The 20,652-nt window shown below is 42.0% G+C and overlaps 1 protein-coding gene and 1 long non-coding RNA gene across 2 annotated transcripts in view; one reads left to right on the top strand and one right to left on the bottom strand.

The window, feature by feature from the left end:
• The window catches only part of LOC143300338 (uncharacterized), a 49,084-nt gene extending 38,833 nt beyond the window's left edge, over positions 1–10,251 (top strand). The window contains exon 10 of the mRNA XM_076613939.1: positions 8,236–10,251. Coding sequence (XP_076470054.1) covers positions 8,236–8,305 — 70 coding nt within the window. The 3' untranslated portion in view covers positions 8,306–10,251. The remainder of the gene's footprint in view (positions 1–8,235) is intronic.
• Positions 5,203–7,113, bottom strand: LOC143300143 (uncharacterized). The gene is made up of 2 exons (XR_013057624.1): positions 6,286–7,113; positions 5,203–6,234 (listed from the first exon to the last, which is right to left on the bottom strand). It is a non-coding gene; the product is annotated as an uncharacterized LOC143300143 (long non-coding RNA).
• Positions 10,252–20,652: the final 10,401 nt, after the last annotated feature.

The following is a 20,652-nucleotide window of genomic DNA, read 5'->3' as shown; positions in this document are numbered from 1 at the left end:
CCTCCCAATATTCACAGAGAGAGAGAGAGAGAGAGAGAGAGAGAGAGTTCAGTTGCTTATTTCAGTTTGCTTTCGCTCATTCTTACAACACTGATAACAAATAATGCCAACCATATTTACAGAATAATATTTACCCCCAAATATTGTTTCCAGGCGCATTTCTTTTCGGTTATATGTGTGTGTCCATGTATTTGATGCATGCTGAATTCTCTTACATTTGGTTTACATAAAAAAAAACTAATGCGCTTGGTGTGACTGTTTTAAAAATTATGAAGAAGGCTTCTGATGTTTTCTTGGTCTGAGAGAATTTACTAATATAGGGTTTATTTTTATCTAGCTGAGAGGAGTACTCCGTTGATACGGTTTTTTTTCTGCTTTGAATGGTTAGATTGCATGGTTTTCAGACTGACTAAAGAGTAGCTTTCAGTATAGAAGCAAACTTACTTTTCGGCTCTGAATATAAACTGCAGCAAATCTAAAAACTGAAAAGATTTGAAAACTTCCAATCCGTCTGACTCCGCATCGCCCATCGTATGTATGTACAAAAAAAGAAGAAGAAGAAGAAAAAAAGAATTCTTTACTGAGTGTGAGAGACCAAACAAAAATCAGGTAAGTTTCGGAAAGAAAATTTCTTCTCTCTTTCTTTTTGAAATATTTTTTTTTATTCAGTTATATCATTACCCTTCATTTGAGATATTCTACAGGAGTAGATTAAAGAACATTTACTTCGACGAGGATGTCAGATAAATCCAGCGTTACATGAATCCAGGGGAGTGGATATGCAAAAAGCACGCACCCTTTTCAGTGACCCCAGACTGAAACCCACCAAGAAATGAACTAAAATGACCACTAACGACGCTCATCTCAAGGGATTATTTAATCACACTATACAGGAAGCAAGTCAGTCTGTATATTTCACCATAAGGCGACATGAATCCGATTCTTCCCGAAAGTCATACTGAAAATCATTTGAAGACACTCATTCAATGGAATGGATGATTTTTCTTCTGATATGCGTACATTTGTGTCCTCACACCTGCGTGGTCTGTGTTGTGGAAAACTTCACAACTTTCCGGTTTCAAATGTTTGAACCCCTCTGCGATGTTGATGATTAACAGTACTGTCTTGCTGGTTCTAGTAACGACACTCTGTCAACAGTCATCTTCCCTCTCCAAGGCTAGAGCCAGGAAACTTCGTGATCTGGATAATGCCTCCAACACTATCGACGTTCCCAAAGGCAAGCCGGGGACGAAGAAAAGATCCAGGTTTCTGGGAAAAGGGGCGGCAACCAAGCCATTCCCCGGTCCTTATGATTCCCCGAAGATCCCAGTGGTGGCCCAGAGGAAGACTGTGAGATTTCAGATACCGGAAGAAGAGGAGAACACGCGGTATGGGTGTTCCTTTCACAGCCACCCCCCCCCCCTCTCCCATCCCCCACCACTTCAGGGAATGACAATTCAACCGTTACTTTCTCACATCATACCAATCTTTCCTTAACAGGAGATCTCGTCTTTTTGTGTCCCAGTCTGTGTCGAAGTAAGAGGATAAAGCACCAACGGTTGTCCCTCTTATTTCTTAGTTTGGGTTTCCTTAACAAGTTATTTTCCATCACGACGCCAGTCGTTATCGCCTGTTATTTCTGTCTGTCTTGACACACTAAGTCGGCCATAATCCTGAATGTTCTCCGCCTGTTTTACCTTGAAAGCCCGTTGAACAATCCTCCAGCCAATTCATCCCGAATGTTCCCCTGGATGCTTGCCCGTATCTAAGATTCAGGCAGGAAAGTTACATTCTTTGGACCTCACAATAACATCACAAAAGGCATTTTGATAAGACACCGACCCTCAGCAGAAAACTGATCTTAGCAGGCGAGTCCTGGAACAACGGTATCAGCAGCAAGGAAGAAGGTCAACACTCCAGGAGACATACAAAAGGATAATCACCTCTTACCCATCGCACATTACACAACCTCTTTCGTATCTGCTTATTCTGACAGTGCCAACGGATGAAAAAGACAGTTGTTCGACCATCTGCCGTCCCAGTGTATTGGTTGTCTGAACAAAAAGGGTACCCACCCAGATCTCAAGTTCCAACACCTGCGGCACATTAAAACGATGGGTAAGCTTTGAGCCCGTTTCAGAAGCTCCGTCCCCACTCTCATTTATCTTCCCTTCCTGAAACATGACTGCTTGTGGACACGCCGACACTTTTCGTGTTTTTAACAAGTTTTTTGTTTTCCTTGACTCTCAAGTTACGTTGTCGGTGGTTCCACTAATCCGATCCTTAATTTCCAACCGCCCCAAGCTCACTATGTTCTTCCGGAAACACCCCTCCACTCGCTTGTCCCATGAGTTCTTATCAGTCACTGTGTTCTTCCGGAAACACCCCTCCACTCGCTTGTCCCATGAGTTCTTATCAATGTCACTATGTTCTTCCGGAAACGCCCCTCCACTCGCTTGTCCCATGAGTTCTTATCAGTCACTATGTTCTTCCGGAAACACCCCTCCACTCGCTTGTCCCATGAGTTCTTATCAGTCACTATGTTCTTCCGGAAACGCCCCTCCACTCGCTTGTCCCATGAGTTCTTATCAGTCACTATGTTCTTCCGGAAACACCCCCCCACTCGCTTGTTCCATGAGTTCTTATCAGTCACTGTGTTCTTCCGGAAACACCCCTCCACTCGCTTGTCCCATGAGGTCTTATCAATGTCACTATGTTCTTCCGGAAACACCCCTCCACTCGCTTGTCCCATGAGTTCTTATCAGTCACTATGTTCTTCCGGAAACACCCCCACCCCCCACCCCCCACTCGCTTGTCCCATGAGTTCTTATCAATGTCACTATGTTCTTCCGGAAACACCCCCCCACTCGCTTGTCCCATGAGTTCTTATCAATGTCACTATGTTCTTCCGGAAACACCCCTCCACTCGCTTGTCCCATGAGGTCTTATCAATGTCACTATGTTCTTCCGGAAACACCCCTCCACTCGCTTGTCCCATGAGTTCTTATCAATGTCACTATGTTCTTCCGGAAACACCCCCCCACTCGCTTGTCCCATGAGTTCTTATCAATGTCACTATGTTCTTCCGGAAACACCCTTCCACTCGCTTGTCCCATGAGTTCTTATCAATGTCACTATGCTCTTCCGGAAACACCCCTCCACTCGCTTGTCCCATGAGTTCTTATCAATGTCACTATGTTCTTCCGGAAACACCCCTCCACTCGCTTGTCCCATGAGTTCTTATCAATGTCACTATGTTCTTCCGGAAACACCCCCCCACTCGCTTGTCCCATGAGGTCTTATCAGTCACTGTGTTCTTCCGGAAACACCCCCCCACTCGCTTGTCCCATGAGGTCTTATCAATGTCACTATGTTCTTCCGGAAACACCCCTCCACTCGCTTGTCCCATGAGTTCTTATCAATGTCACTATGTTCTTCCGGAAACACCCCTCCACTCGCTTGTCCCATGAGGTCTTATCTTGTTACATTCCTTGCCCAGTGACCATTTGGAGTGAACACTGGTGGCCATCTGGTCAATATGATGATATAGCTGTGTATTGATAAATGAGAAGACGCGCGAATGTGTGCGCGTGCGTGTATGTGTGTGTGTGTGTGTGTGTGTGTGTGTGTGTGTGTGTGTGTGTGTGTGTGTGTGTGTGCACGTCAATGCACATTTGATTTATAGAACATTCATACCTTATAACAGTCAGATTGAGCATATGAACGAAAGGTGTATCACTATGGTGTAAGAATGGTGTGAGGAGAGAGAGAGAGAGAGAGAGAGAGAGAGAGAGAGAGAGAGAGAGAGTTCAGTGGTGTTTAATCTCGTGATATTATTGTACTGATAATACTCCTCCATCCTGTTGCCCATCATTCCATGGTAAGCGGCAGAAGCTGCAGAATGGCAAAACAAACAAAAACCCACCGACGTTGCACAATCACTTTCTGTATACACACTGACTGCACACACACCAACCGCTCGGCATCCCGTTTGCCTGGTGTGCGTTTCTACCAGAAACCTGCTGCGTGCATCCCTTGTCTGGCATTCCTCCACACTTGGCCCTCTTCCAGATCCTGACAGAAATGTGCTGAGCCAGACTGTGTAATCCAGTACATGTGTTTTTTTTCTTCTTCTATCGTGTGATGTCATACCGTTTGAGGTACCGTTTATTCCTCCAGTCTCGTTGTGCCCCATTTTTCTTTTTCCCCCTTCTTTTTCTAATTCTGTGTCACTTGTTCTCCCTTCTTTTTCTAATTCTGTGTCACTTGTTCTCCCTTCTTTTTCTAATTCTGTGTCACTTGTTCTCCCTTCTTTTTCTAATTCTGTGTCACTTGTTCTCCCTTCTTTTTCTAATTCTGTGTCACTTGTTCCCCCTTCTTTTTCTAATTCTGTGTCACTTTTACACGCCTTCTTTTTCTAATTCTGTGTCACTTTTACACGCCTTCTTCCAAGGAATGATGAACAATCGTCCATACACACCTCCCTCTCACAGGTATCACTGTATTATCATGTTTTTGTTTTCAACACTCTCCTTCCAACCTGTCATTCTTTGTCAACACTGACAGATTTTCCTCTCTCTCTCTGTCTCTCAATTTTCAATTATATTAACGTCGTTATATTTTTTTTGTACTGTGTGTCGAAATCTTTCTGGTCGACTGCCTCAAAATTCTAATCTCACCGATCCATCCCCCCCACCCCCCCACCCCCGCCCCTTCGTCGCCCCGCCCCCCACACACACATACCAGACCATCTTCCCCTCCTGTCCCCCTGCTCTCTTCCTACACCCTCCCTGTCTCTCCCCCCCTCCCCCCGTCACCCCCCACCCCCTTACATAAAAACAATCAAATCACCTATAGCATGTCCGCCCCGTTTCCTCAGCCCAGCGGACTGAACGCGTATCACACATCCTTCATTCACCTTGATGTCAGATAAACCCTTGTCGTGATGGCATTATTGAAGTTACATCTTCGTACATACATACTTAGAGCTCTGTACTCATCATGCAGTTCTTACAGGAGCGGCGGACACGCTGACGAGCATCTTCCCACGGTAAACATTAATTTGTTGTTGATTCATTAAACTAGCAAAGCAATTAAGCTGTGCTTAGCATGTGCCGCGCTTGCTTTTTGTCAGTCGGCATAAACCTTAGTATGTGATGAGAAAATAGTGGGTTTATTTTTATTTTTATTTTTTGTTGTTGCTAAGGTATGACTTAGTTCCTTTGTTTTTCTTGTTTTATATACTACGGAAATCACTTCTCAATGCACTGCATTAAATAGTAGTGTCATGTAGGTTTCCATTTTTGTCACTGTGAGTGATGACCCCGAAATAGGGCTATTTTAATATGCTGATCAGATCCCAATCGCGCCACCCACCTCCATGGCGCTCCATAGAACCAGAATATAAGACAAATGTTCATTTAGCCATTATGATTATCAATACGTCCCGACATACGTATCATGTACAGAACAATTCGCAGCAGGTTTTGTCTTTTTCTGAAACCAGTTCTTCAGAAATAAGCATTTAAATGCTAAGTCCTCGAAAAAAGAAAATGGGATTAATAACAAATGTAAAAATACTAAAGCTATTTTATGGCATAAACAGGAACGGGTTGAATGGGAAGTCCAAGAATGAGAGAGAGAGAGAGAGAGAGAGAGAGAGAGAGAGAGAGAGATTATGCTTAAATCATTCATGTATTAACACAGTGACACAATGCGTTTTTATGCTTAGCATTTTTTACACGATTTTCACAAATGCCAGTAAGCACTTTTCGGTTTTCGCTTTTCGGTTGTTGAGATTCTTCTTGTTATGCTCACTTGCATGGCCATGCAAAAGCACTTGGTCGTGACATCGCGCATAGTCCATGTGCGTTAATTCATTTCCTTTTCAGCTTCACCCCATCATAATCGAAGTTTCTTTCATTTCAGTTCGTTCCGAGATATTATTTCGAAATTTTTCTTGCCCCAAGTATTAATCTTAAAATTCCTTTGCATGGCCAGTTCAGCACTCTATCACTCATAACACAACAACTGACAATCATGCTCACCCTGGTACAACCACTGGTCTTAAAAGCACCAAACCAAAACCTTGGTACTGAAATTTTACAACTTAGCACCAGCCCCAATATACACATTCTGATGCAGAATAATAATTACTAAAACGGCGACGCAAAGAACATGAAGTGATAAACATAACTATCCAGTGCATAAAGCCTTGTCTCTAAAGAACATAACCTGACTACATAACTATCCAGTGCATAAAGCATTATCTCAAAAGAACATAACCTGACAATACGTAACTATCCAGTGCATAAAGCCTTGTCTCTAAAGAACATAACCTGACAATACATAACTATCCAGTGCATAAAGCATTATCTCAAAAGAACATAACCTGACAACACATAACTATCCAGTGCATAAAGCCTTGTCTCTAAAGAACATAACCTGACAACACATTACTATCCAGTGCATAAAGCCAGGAAAGAGGTGCACAAAGAGAGGGGTAACGCCCATTTATAGACTGGGCGCGGCTCCAAAGGTTACAGCAACATACGAGTGCAGAGGGAAAGGGTGAGACGGCCAAGTATCGACAAGTACCGTTTCCATCAGTCCTTATAGTGTTGGGTGTTCTGCTCAAATGGCTGCTGTGGGTTACCTGCTACCTTTAACTTCAACAGAACATTGTGGAGTGGTGAAGGAGTGAGGGGCAGTAAACAACTCCACCCTACTCTTACTTTAAGGATAAAAGCAGGTCCGCCATGTTTAGTGCAAATAATCTTTGGTCTGTGCTACCCTGAAGTCTAGTCTGAGCCACCCTAAAGTCTGGTCTGAGCCACCCTAAAGTCTGGTCTGAGCCACCCTAAAGTCTGGTCTGAGCCACCCTAAAGTCTGGTCTGAGCCACCTTAAAGTCTCGTTTGTGTCACCCTAAAGTCTGGTCTGAGCCACCTTAAAGTCTCGTTTGTGTCACCCTATAGTCTAGTCAAATATCAGGGGTAGTTAGCTGCATTACTGGAAGCGAAAAGGAGAAAAAGTCCAGTTGCAATGTATTGTTTAAGTGGGAAAAGCAGCCAGACTGCAGGTGGGGGGAACAGGCAGTGACGGTGTGAATGATGTCACAGAATGGTGTAGAGGGAAGCACTCGCCCTGTATCGGATGTCAGACGCCGCATCCGGAGGACCCTGAACAAGAGCTACGTTTCTTAAGTTCCCCACTGCTGGTTGGGGGTTCAGGACGGTAGGTACACGGTAACCCTCCCCCACACCCATGTAACCCTCTGCCCGTACCTTTAAACTCCCTGTCTTCACTGACATTCCTTGGTATGGTGCTCTCTAGATTATCATTTTCACAAACAACCGTTGCTGGGTACTTTCATCAGTACTCATTATTCTTTATTTCAATGACTGTTATGTTTTCATGTTTAAAGACAGCTCTGTTGATGTGTTGACTAATCCTTTTTTGAAATTTATTTTGTTGACTAATCCTTTTTTTCATTCATCGTAGTACTATCAATTTAAAGAGATGTAACCCTTTTTGTACGCTTGTAAATTTGCAATGGAACGAAGCTTAATGCAGTGCCTGCTTTGCCTTCATGCTGCACATGTGTATTAAACACTACTCTGTGGTTCGTAAAAGCTGTTACATGATGCACTGAAATACAAGCCCGCTGGTATTGAAACATTTTTGTCAAATGTTGTCGAACTTTTTGTGTTCTTTGGATGCACTCTTATTTGCCTAGATACATGTTTTTCACGATTTACGATGCACTCATTCTTCAAGATTTGATATCCATACCGATTTGAAGTTTACAACATTAGAAAATGTTTATTTTTATTTCCATTTCTTTGGCAGCAACAGCATTTTCCCCAGACAGCAGCGCGAAATGTCAATGGAAATATTATCCTTGCTTTAACCACTTTAATCTAATTGCTGCATGTGGATTTGGATATACTCCTATTGAGTGTGAGACACTCACAGAGAAAAAAGGAGATAGAGAGTTGTAGATGTTCGGGTGTGCTTATTTTTGTGAAAAGGGAAGAGAGAGAGAGAGAGAGAGAGAGAGAGAGAGAGAGAGATGGGGGGGGGTAGGGAGAGAGATGTTTGGGAGATTGTGTGCGTTAGTTTGTGTGTGTGCGTGTGTGCGTGTGTGCGTGTGAGGGAGGGAATATTTTATTTTCTGTAAACCTTTACTGACCCCTCAATTGTATTTTCTTCCATCTCTTCACTGATGTGAATAGCGGACTTGGTCGACGTGAGCGAAAAAAAGTCCGCGAAGAAGAGACGACAGAAACGTTTGACGAAGAATAAACTGGCTTGCTGGCGTGCACTGTATCCCTCCACCCCCAGCTGACTACTGGTACCGAGGGGATCTGTTCTTCTGCCTTCCTTCTGACCACGTGGAACTCCGATGGATCCTTGCTCTGCGCGCACTCTTTGCTTCTCTCCGTTGGTAACCCCCCAACGTACGGGCGCGTTACTGCACTGTCTGTGTACATGTTTTGCTTTAGATGTGATCTAATTTTTTTCTTTCAAAAATATTCCTGTATATATGGTGTTCGGGAATGAAGAATGTTTTTTTTTTCTCAAAAAGCAAACACCATTCGTTCGTATTGTACATGGGTTTCATCTGCATTGTATTTATTCGACTGAAAACCATCTGTAAAGTCTGGGAAATTGTACATCGAGTAAGAATTACCTATCACGTACGCGGTGTTCCATGAATGGTGTTTGACCGGATGTGTACGACAAGTTTTCATGTTTGAATTTTCGATCCGTTTTCAGATTGATCTGTAAAGGCAGGTGAACTGTAAATCAAAGAAAGAGACTACTGCAAATATATCGTGTTCTGTTATGTATGATATTAATGAACATGTGTGTGCTAGTTTTCATTCTTCGACCTGTTTAACAAGAACTGTAAACAGAGTTATTTCAAATTATTTCGTGCTTTGTACAGCTTCCGTTTTGGTGTGAAACAAAGTAATCTTTTACAAATCATGTTAGGATTGTCAGATAGATAAGAGTAAAGATGAGAGAGAACACTTTGCGTAATGATCATCAAGTATGGCATCTCAGACATTTTTTTTAAACGCTCTTTTAGGTTTATGTGGAATTGGTGTGCGTAGGTATCATATTTTATTTCCTTTTTAACCCGTATGTATCTTACCATTTTTTGTTATTTGTATAGTATCATTATTTTTAATAAATATTATTATTGTTATTATTATCATTGTCATCAATGTTATTATATGTTATCTAGTTATTTATTCATAATTGTTTTAAGTGTTCTTTTTTTCTTCTTCTTCTTCTTATTATTATTACTTTTAAATATATCATTTAGCGTGTAGATCTGTGAAGCCTTTCTGTTGAGCTGTCTTTGGTATGCTGAATGGAACCAGTGTTCGTTGAAGTGTATGAACTCTAAGTGACATGTTCTTTTGCATTTTTCACAAAACGTTCATGCATCAGTTATGCACGTTCTTTATTTCTATTCACACCGAAATATATATATATATATATATATATATATATATATATAAAGATTCGCACAGCTGAAATATATGCGTATTTAAAGCTTTTTTGTACTGTTTGCAAGACAGGCCTTTAGTCTCTGCATACTTCTCTTTGAGCTGGGATGACTTAAAAGCAGAAATGTTCTGCGTTCTGATTTTCAGTCAAATGGAAGAACAACAGTGGAGGAAAAAAAGTCACTATAACTTTCTCTTACCGAGTTGACACAAAATTCTATAATTGTGATTCTGGTACTTGTCTTGAGGCTGAACGCATGCCATCGCTAAAAACAATCAGCATAGAAAAGGGCCACGACAGACGACATAAGAGACGTGAGGAAGCTAAGTTTCACGAAACACCTTTTTAGAGTGTGCCACATTTCCGAAAAAAGGGGCAGCATGACATCATGTCACATGACTAGCCAGACATTCGCGAGAGAATACCACCCACCCCTCGCAACACCGAAAAAAAAGTGTTTGAATTGTTTGGTTTTTTCAAGACAATGCAGTGAAAATGTTACTTTTGGTTTCGTCTTTTTTACTTTGAATGAAGTTTGTATCTAACCTGATGAGTTATGCAGTGATTTTGTTATCCACCATGCCCCCAAACACGATATCAGAACTGTGTTGATTGATAGCGCCTATGCCCGATTCGTCTTCTGATGATCCTGGAGCATGGTGCTTGAGTCCCTTGACTCTTAGGTGTGTGCACACAGGTGGTAGTTTGAATAAACTTCTATTGCTGAAGGTCTCGTTTTCCCTGTCTTCATTAGTTCTTGCAGTGTGTGTGTGTGTGTGTGTGTGTGTGTGTGTGTGTGTGTGTGTGTGTGTGTGTGTGTGTGTGTTTGATCATGGCGGTACTTTCTTCCTCTCGTTTTTTTTTTTTTTTTTTTTAATAGAACACTCAAAACGTGAAAAAAAATCTGATCATCGTGACTGAATGCAAACACAGTTCGTCCCACGAAACACAATGTTTTGTCAAGTCTCCAACACTGGAACAACGCAATATATGTCAAAATACTTATGCAGAATCAGAGATCTGTCCGACACACACAGACCGCATACAAGGGACGCAGCAACACCACGTTCTGAATACTGAAGAAAGATTGCCGTTCACAAAGACACTTCTCCATCTCTTTCAAACAGCCACACTGTTGTGTTACATTTGTATGCAGCTGGCAAGTTGCTGCATGGAAAAAGTGTTGCTAATTACACCATCAGAGTTCCTGACAGAGCTGGAGAGAGAAATCAAGAGAAGCATGTGGAGAAAGCAAGGTCTTAAGAGAAGGAAAGAGAATTTTCCAGGACCACCTTACACACGTCAGTGATACCGCCTTAACAGGAAGTGACGAGTTTTGTATCCAGGAGTCAGCTGTTTCATTTGGGTTCCTAACCTTGTTACTTTTATCAGAAAAGGAATATCAAATCAAAGTTCTGTTGGAAAATGTTCAATGGACAGGGATAATGAATGTTCAATGGACAGGGGCAATGAATGTTCAATGGACAGGGGCAATGAATGTTCAATGGACAGGGGCAATGAATGTTCAATGGACAGGGGTAATGAATGTTCAATGGACAGGGGTAATGAATGTTCAATGGACAGGGGTGATGAATGTTCAATGGACAGGGGCGATGAATGTTCAATGGACAGGGGCAATGAATGTTCAATGGACAGGGGCAATGAATGTTCAATGGACAGGGGTGATGAATGTTCAATGGACAGGGGTGATGAATGTTCAATGGACAGGGGCGATGAATGTTCAATGGACAGGGGTAATGAATGTTCAATGGACAGGGGCAATGAATGTTCAATGGACAGGGGTAATGAATGTTCAATGGACAGGGGCAATGAATGTTCAATGGACAGGGGTAATGAATGTTCAATGGACAGGGGTATTGAATGTTCAATGGACAGGGGCAATGAATGTTCAATGGACAGGGGCGATGAATGTTCAATGGACAGGGGCGATGAATGTTCAATGGACAGGGGCAATGAATGTTCAATGGACAGGGGCAATGAATGTTCAATGGACAGGGGTGATGAATGTTCAATGGACAGGGGCGATGAATGTTCAATGGACAGGGGCGATGAATGTTCAATGGACAGGGGCGATGAATGTTCAATGGACAGGGGCGATGAATGTTCAATGGACAGGGGCGATGAATGTTCAATGGACAGGGGCGATGAATGTTCACCACACGAACATGAAAGGGACCGACAGGAGGGTGTCAGCAGAGTCAGGGGTACGGCAGGCACACAGCGAGAGGGACGACGGCAAATGAAGAACAGGACACATGTCCGGGTTATCGATAAACCAGATGACGGGGATGAGGTTGAAGTTGAACAGAATCAGTTTATCGATTATAGTGTTAAAGACATCATAGGTTACACCATGTTATAAAGAGTTACAAAGGCTGTAGGCAAACCATATCCGTGAAGGCATTAGAGTCAGTTTCAGCGGGTGTTGCACTGTGAGAAGAAATGCCTAAGGCAGGACAGGAAGCATCAGACACTCAGCATGGCAGATGTGCAGTCACTGACAAGGGGTGACATTACACACACCCGGAACATAAGAAGGAACGATAACGTTTAGCACACATGGAGCCACAAAATATACGATGTCACGATCTGTGTGCCACTATCGGAGAAGCAGCTATCAGTTGGCGCCACATTTTTTACTGAGCGTTCTGGATGAGACGGACAAGATAACAGCATCGCCCTGCTCTGATCACGAACCACACATGCTTAACTCACTCAGTACGGCCAGTCCTCTCTTCTCCTCTACACAGACCCCTCGGATGTCCAGTGGGTGTCTGAATGACCCAACCTTTAGCTTCCGTCGTCAGAAATGTGGTATTTTTTGTCAACATTCACCTCTTCAGTATGAGAGCCTTCCACTTGCAATATTTTGATGGTGGAAATTGGGGTGAAACGCTGTTAACGTCTTTTCTTTCGCCGTTCGTATGGAGAGAGTTAATAAGTAGGTATACTGTAAACTGCCTTGTAAACCCCCAGCTTCTAGTAAACTAGTTAAAAACTGCACAGGGTATAACAATTTACGAATGTCCATGAACTAATTATAATTCAGTTTGGTATTTGTGAACGTGCTGCTTTACAAATCAGCACAGCGGATTTCAATCCAGAGATAAAGAACAGAACGTGTCGATGTGTCATTGTAAAACCAAATGAGAGCATGAGCTGATTTCATGTCGCAACGCAGCTTCTTGTAAGACTTAGAATGATCAGAAATACGGTTAAGATTTTGAATCATTTCCCCACTCAAACACTAACACTGCAGTTCAGTTCAGTTAGAAAGTCAAACAACAACCTAACTGAAAAGTTTTGAACAATCATACATATATCTCTATATGAAAACTTCGAAACCGACGTTAATTTTACACCTGGAACAACACAATGTATAAGTTATGGCATGTGCTGAATAAATGATGAGCGCGTGCTGCGTGCGTGTGTGTGTGTGTGTGTGTGTGTGTGTGTGTGTGTGTGTATTCCATTGCGTGGATGCGTCTTGGCATGTATGCATTTGTTTATGTGGGTGTTTCTCTGTGGTGGTGTGCGTGCGCGTGGTGTGTGTGTGTGTGTGTGTGTGTGTGTGTGTGTGTGTGTGTGCGCGTGCGTGCGTGCGTGGGTGTGTGTTTTGCAAACACAAATCATCTCAAAGTGCTCGACACAATACGGTGTTAGACAAGAAAAATGACCCCCCCCCCCCCTCCCGGTCATATCCTGCTGGAATATCCCCTTGCCATGTAGGTATACTGACTGGCGCCGTTTGCAATTGAGTTAAATCCACGAAAAAACAAACTGTGCAGTTATGCAAACGGTACTATGACTGTCAAATTATATCAAAACTAACTGTTCAACGTTCAGCCATTTCATCAATCCGATCTTCACACATCAGTGTTGTTTTGAAATTTATTATTGATAGTGTTTGTAAGCCTAGTAGTAGCAGTCATATTAGTGATTAAGCTTTGCTCAAATTTCCTCTGAAGAACGACTACACCTTGCCTGAGACGACTACACCATGCCTGAGACATCTACCCTCAATTTACGCAGTTATCGATTTGGAATCCCAGTTCACAATCTCTGTTAAGAAGGTATAATGCTTTCCAACTGGCAACACTGCTAATCACGTGTTTGATTCCTCTCCCATTGTAACTGCTCATTTATTGTCATGGCTTCGGGGAAATATGGCTTGACTTCCCGGATGGTTTCAGCGTTAAGTTCCAAATATTCTAGGGCGTGAAAGTAAGAGGGGAGATGACTACAGCTCGGGACACATGGCAATGAAAATGAGAGAGAGAAAGAGAGTGAGAGAGAGAGGAGCACGAAAAAGATTCGTGACATTCGTACAGCACCAGACTTCTCATTTCTACACAACATACGACCAGCAACGTCCTCCAAGGGACACTACTGCACTAAACGTGGTGGACACTTAAAGGGCCAGTCTGTGTTCATTGATAAAAAGTCAGATCCACTGGCTGGGCAACAGATCAAAGTGTTAATCTACGAATGTAGATAGTGTAATAAATCTATGCTCTCTCTCTCCCACCTCTCTCTCTGTCACACACACACACAGACACACACATGCACACACACGCGCGCACGCACACAAAATATGCATGGACACACATGTACACACTCACTGCGAGAGACGGCGAGAGAGAGACAGACAGACAGACAGACAGAAAAGCAGAGAGAGACAGACACGGAACGACAGACAGACATAGAGGTAATGGTGAGAGAGACACGTAAGCACTCTCAACTCGCCAGCGTCGGCAGTCCGCAGGGAACCATCGATGCCAGGTCGCCAGGAGGCCACACACCAGAGGAGACCCTGCACTGCTGCTGAGTCACTTCGGTCGTGTTCAGTGGTGCCTGTTCTGATTCAACGTACTTAGGACACCACCTAGTAAGCCCCCTACTAACGACAATAATGGCTTAGTCGCGGAGCCGGACTGAGTGAGCGTCCCTCCCAGAGTGGAGACCGTCACCACGTCCCTCCAACAACAGCCCCCCAGGAATCTGCCGACACTGAAGACATTGACAGGACTCATCCCAAGCGCAGAAGTGGAGGTGCATCGAAACTGAGGTCACCATGAGAGCAGGGCATGAAAGGCCACAGACTTTTGCGACTGTTTTGTTTTTATATTGATGATGATGAAGGAGGAGGAGGATGACGATGACGATGTTGCTATGGAGGTCCATTTGGTTTGGGACTGCGTGACAAGGCTGTACTCTACGCTTCCTGTCATAATGATATCCTGGCGTTAACCAGGCCCGAAAGATACAGACACTTGCAGTGTTGGTCAGGTAATTAGAGCAACACACCCAAAAACGCATCCTTGAAGTGGATGACACTCGACTGTGTGGTCCCAGTCTCCCCATTTAAGCCCACAGCACACTCAACTCTGGGTAGGAGCCGGCCACGGGCCGATAAACCCATTTCCGTTGGGATTCGCACCCGCGTCCTCCCAGCCGTCAGTCCGCGACGCTAACCACTTCGCCACGGCGGCTGGTTAAGCACTCTCAACTTATCCAGAACGGCAGATGATTCTTCATAATTCTATTATCAATAGGTCGACTCACCATTTAGCACGCGGTATTCAGCCACGAATTCGCATCAGACGAACGTCGATTTTCATCAGTCTAGAATTTTTGATCTTCGGTATTCCGGGGATTAAAAAAAAAAAAACCCACAAAAAACCTGCTTCACAGTTCATACCCAGTCATTCACACAATCTGTCGGTACTGCTCAGCTAACACGTGGTTGAGCATATCCTGTTGATTTTCTCCAATCTAATCAGTTCTTGAATAAAAATGAAAATAACAAACAAAAAATCTCCATGACATGCATCATCAGTCTCTTCTCTTTCAAATTTCTTCATCTCACATGCATTTCAGTTATATACCTGATATCAAATCTATCATTTACTTGGACAACATTCTTCTGCGTGAAATGACTGAATAAAACGAACAGGGATGTGTTCAAAATGCTATTTCTTCGCTGCATCCTTTTCATTGTTGAACGTATTCGTATCGCTCTTCGTGAACTGAAATCACCAAAGGCAAGCTAATCCGATTTTGTTCTCCAAGTGAAATGGGCAGAGGCTTTTTAAATCACTTCATCGAGAACACTTTTCACGCCGTATCGTTCTGTCTGTTGTAAAGCATGGTGCACCTTTTAGTGTCCTCGCTGGTCTGAATCACTATTACAGAAATTCACGAACAAACACATTCCGTTTTTTCCACCTCACTTATTTCACCACATATCCTGTGTGCAGTTATTTGTTGCTGTTTAGATTTCTATTTTTAGCACAGCTACGAAAAATCGAGCGTGGCTTTTCCACGAGAAATGTACCATGAAAGTGCATCAGATATTTGTAAAATAAAAGTAGTTCATTTAATCACGAGATGCTTGTCACAGTTCCACAAATGTGTAGAAAATTGGACAGTTTTATCGCTGTTGTCGTTGGCCCGATTATTAGGCTTACTTTTCTCAAGAGTTGGGACTGCTTTTATCGCATAATGGATTAGTTTCACTGTCGCCGGGATCTGTTTCATACTCGCAGTCTCAGCATTCATGTAATATATATATTACGTGCGTGTCTCAAACAAACGGACACACGTTCACACACATGCATGCACGCACAAACAAACACGCAGTTACGTCTGTGTATGTACAAAGTATGAGGGAGAGGGAGGGTGAGATAAAGTGGGGTTGGGGGAGCGTCCTGTCAAGTCTATGTAAGGGAGGCTATCTTTCTGCTTTGGCCACTATCTGGATTTGTTCCCTTTAACCGACGCCACAAAAACCTTTTTTTTCCTTATCATTACCCCCCCCCCCACCCCCCCCCCCTTTTCTCCGTCTCACTTTCTCTCTCTCTCTCTGCCTCCTCCTTTCTCTATCCATATGTCTGTGTCTCCCTGCCTCTGTCTCTCTCTCTGCCCCCACCCCCTCTCTTTCATTGTATCACCCGTCTCCATCTTCTGGTTATTCTTCGCGATCGTCTGCTTGCGAGTATCATTGTCGTCAAGGTTTCAGTATATGCGTACTGAACACAGGTCAATATGCTATCAGTTCCTTCTTTTTTTCCCTTCTTTATCTTTAGTGTGCCTGCAAGGCTCAAGTTCGAATCCCGGGCGCCCCAACATGTGAAGTTGTGAAGAAATACAGCTGTGAAGAATGATGAGAGGAGTGTGCAGGATAATGTGAAAAACAGAGCTGGAAAATGTACAGCTGTGAAGAATGATGAAAGGAATGTGCAGGATAATGTGAAAAACAGAGCTGGAAAATGTACAGCTGTGAAGAATGATGAGAGGAATGTGCAGGATAATGTGAAAAACAGAGCTGGAAAATGTACAGCTGTGAAGAATGATGAGAGGAATGTGCAGGATAATGTGAAAAACAGAGCTGGAAAATGTACAGCTGTGAAGAATGATGAGAGGAATGTGCAGGATAATGTGAAAAACAGAGCTGGAAAATGTACAGACATAATGTGTTGTTTTCATTTTTATTTCTTTTTTTTTTTAATTTGAAATATTTCACAGCTTATTTCTTCTATAATGTTTACCATACTTACTATCATTATTAATGTATGTCTGCATGCATATCATAATGTAAAATTCGATGTTTAAAAAAATATTTTGTGAAAGAAAAACCGTAGAAAGGTGCAACACACACACACGCGCGCGCGCGCAACCTCCAGATAAACACACAAAGAGTGACTCAATTTCAGTGTTTCTTTTCAATCTTGTAGTACTTACAAAATATGGCAAGTGAACACATTCTTATTACAGGCCTACACACATATTCCATTGATGTCAATAGTTACAGGTGGAGTGATTACATGATATTATGATTATAGACCAGTCGAGACATTTCCTCCAAAATACGTTTGCTACCATCATTCTCATGGTATGACTGAAACATGGACATCTTCGTACATAATTTTGATACACGAGATGCACAATAAGGCGCTGAGCATACGAGTAATAAACCCATCATACACACACGTAGGTAGATGGATACTTTGATACACACACATGTACACATACTTTGATACAGGTTTTATTCATTCACACTAACATACAAACATGTCATCAATGGAGAAAGTCAAACGACTCGCTGTGATTTCTCCATGATTTGCAAAGGGAAAAAATCTTTCAATATAACACTTACTGTCGAGGTTAGCCTTTGATTATCTTTGTCGTGATTAGCATTTGATTTTCTTAAACAACGTCCCTCCCCTCCAGTTATGGTTGTGCAAATGTTGTGAAAACGATAGTTGAAAAATAGATAAATAAAATAATGATAAAAATACTGATTCTAAAAACCAACAACAACCTTATTGGCAACTCATCTGCTCGAAGCTGAATAAAATTTCGTTGGCCATCCTCTCCAATTTCGTAGAAAAATAACTGTAAAATGATTTGAGCATAAGTAACTGTTTACACATGACATAAAAACACGCCCACACCTAAAAGTATATCCCCAGCTCAAATGAAGTACTGTCCGTTTCACACACTGCGCACTTTAAACAATTCATTCTTTCGGCGTACTCATAAAAAAAACCCAACAACATTCACTTACAACAAGTTATTCGTTGTCTAGAGATCGTTCGGTTCCGTCATATATTCAGAGTAATTCAATTCATGCAGATTAAATGTACTGAACGAGCAGCTTATGTTGCTGTACAGAAGGCAAGATACACATCCCTGAAACATGGTGGAGACAGAAATAGAGGGGAGAGGGTGTGTGTGTATGTGTGAAAAAGACGAATATAGAAACAAAGAGAGAGACAGACAGACTGACAGAGAGAGGGAGATAAAGGGAGAGAATAAGAAGTGGAAAAAGGCATGAGAAATATGAAATGAAAAGACTACCAACAAAAACTAATAGATCCTTACCAGATTTTACTTTTTTTAACAAAATATTGCACTTGAAAATGAAAAGTGTATATAAAAATATATATATATATAATATATACAATAAATGGAAAATATGACCATCTTTCAACATCAAACATTGTATCTTTGGTCCAAATTACACAGGTGTGCACGCTTTTAAAAAAAACACAAAAAAAAACAAACAAAAAAAAAAAAATCCAGTTTTCCTCACGGTCAGTTCGTTTAAAAAAAAATGAACAAAAAGAAAACAAAACAAAATAAATTTGTTCCGACTAGCTGTTTACATCTACACTTCGTATTGTTAGTGGCAAGAACAAGGGACACGGGAACTAACTCTGCTCAGGATTTGTGTTCAAACATATAGGATGAATGTATTTGTTCACTTCGAAAACAAAATCCATTAAGAATGTCAGGGACTAAAATGAATAAATATGTGTAATTCATTTCCAATAATTTTCCATGAGAAAATGATTTTGGGGGTTGGTAGGGACTGAGAGCTATAGTTATGAGACGAAAAGCATGTAGGTTGCATCTGTGTGTGTGTGTGTGTGTGAGTGTGTGTGTGTGTGTGTGTGTGTGTGTGTGTGTGTGTGTTTAGAATACTTCATCACAGAAGGGGTGGCTAGAACTGATGTTTCATTCTAAACACAATCAGGATCTCAATAAACTGCTAAATTGTCACAAAATCAGGATTTCAGTAAACTGCTAAATTGTCACAAAATCAGGATATCAAGAAACTGCTAGCTCCTATCTGTCACTGAAGCATTTTTATTCAATGATACGGACACAGACTTCGGGGTGATTCTGTGATGACTAGCCACCATTCGAAATCCTATCCTTTCCAAGCTCGAAACACAGAAGTAAAAAATGAAAAGAAAAGTAAAGGCACATCGATTCCCTTCCATGAAACACAACGAATGCACGCACACTTTATGAAAACAACAAAAAAACACAAAGCTTAAAAAAAAATGTTAACACAACACTAAGACACACCATGTCAGGAGACTCATTCCGGACTCGGAAATGTGTGGTAATCATATCGCTCGTGAATGGAAACATATGTATAAAAAATTGAGATACCGAAGAATTCTATTTTTCTTTCTCAACAGTAAATTCAACACTCACAGTTATCTTACAAGGCACGCATCAAACAAGATTCTCGTCCGTCTGTTTTTATTCGTCTTAATTTGCACCATGCTTTTGCTGCTGATATTGCACAAGATGTGACCCTGCCTTCCAAATTAAGCTCTGAAAAGCGGGCTAAAACACAAGAATATTGCGCATAAATCTGGAAGTGTATGCAGATAAATTTCCCAGCCACAAATCAAAGACTGAAGCTCTACCACAGGATACTAGACAAACGTAACGTCACTGTCAAGCATGTATTTCAGAAGCTTTTAAAAGTGTGCACAACATTGTGGATTTTTGGCCTTGTACTTGAAAGCCCTCGTCTGAGAAGATTTTTGTTTCCATATAAGAAAAAAGAAAGAAAAAGCAATAAATGAAAATATGGCGATAACAAATGTCACATGCATAACACGGGGCGAGAAATACACTCTAGCTATAAACTAAAAAGACAATGACGACGACGACGACGACGATGAAAAATACTACTCAATAATAGTAACCATTATCCTACTTATTATGCGTTTACACAATCAAAGAAAAAACAGTAACCAGATCCACTTCTGCAAGCAGAAGCAACTATCCATTTCTACATGGTACATTCCGATTCAAACTGAAACCACTGGCGTGTTACTGAAGCTACATCTTCCAGACCTTTGTAATCTAGAAACAAACAGAAAGAAAGAAAGGCAATATTCATTTATCCACTGTACGGTTACAATCAGCATTACAACAGATGAGCATTGGAGACTGCATGTAATGGGTACATAATTATGTAGCCTGTTACTGCATACTCATCCAGAGCATTGTCCGTGGTTATTTACACACTCACACGATACAAACCAACATGGGCTTCTCGCCAAGATCGGAGACACACGCGCCCGCGCGCGTCCACACACACACACACACACACACACACACACACACACACACACATACATACACACACAAAACACACACTATATTTCCGCCAACGAAGGCCCTCAGCCGCAGTTTCGCATTCATCCTCTTGCAGTCGCTTGCGTTGTTTGGTGCTTCTTTTTTCTGCAAACACACACACACACACACACACACACACACACACACACACACACACA

Source organism: Babylonia areolata, chromosome 26, assembly GCF_041734735.1.
Source record: "Babylonia areolata isolate BAREFJ2019XMU chromosome 26, ASM4173473v1, whole genome shotgun sequence".
Classification (NCBI taxonomy): domain Eukaryota; kingdom Metazoa; phylum Mollusca; class Gastropoda; order Neogastropoda; family Buccinidae; genus Babylonia; species Babylonia areolata.
The sequence above is the reverse complement of the archived record's forward strand: the minus strand, read 5'-3'. Positions and strand labels throughout refer to the sequence as shown.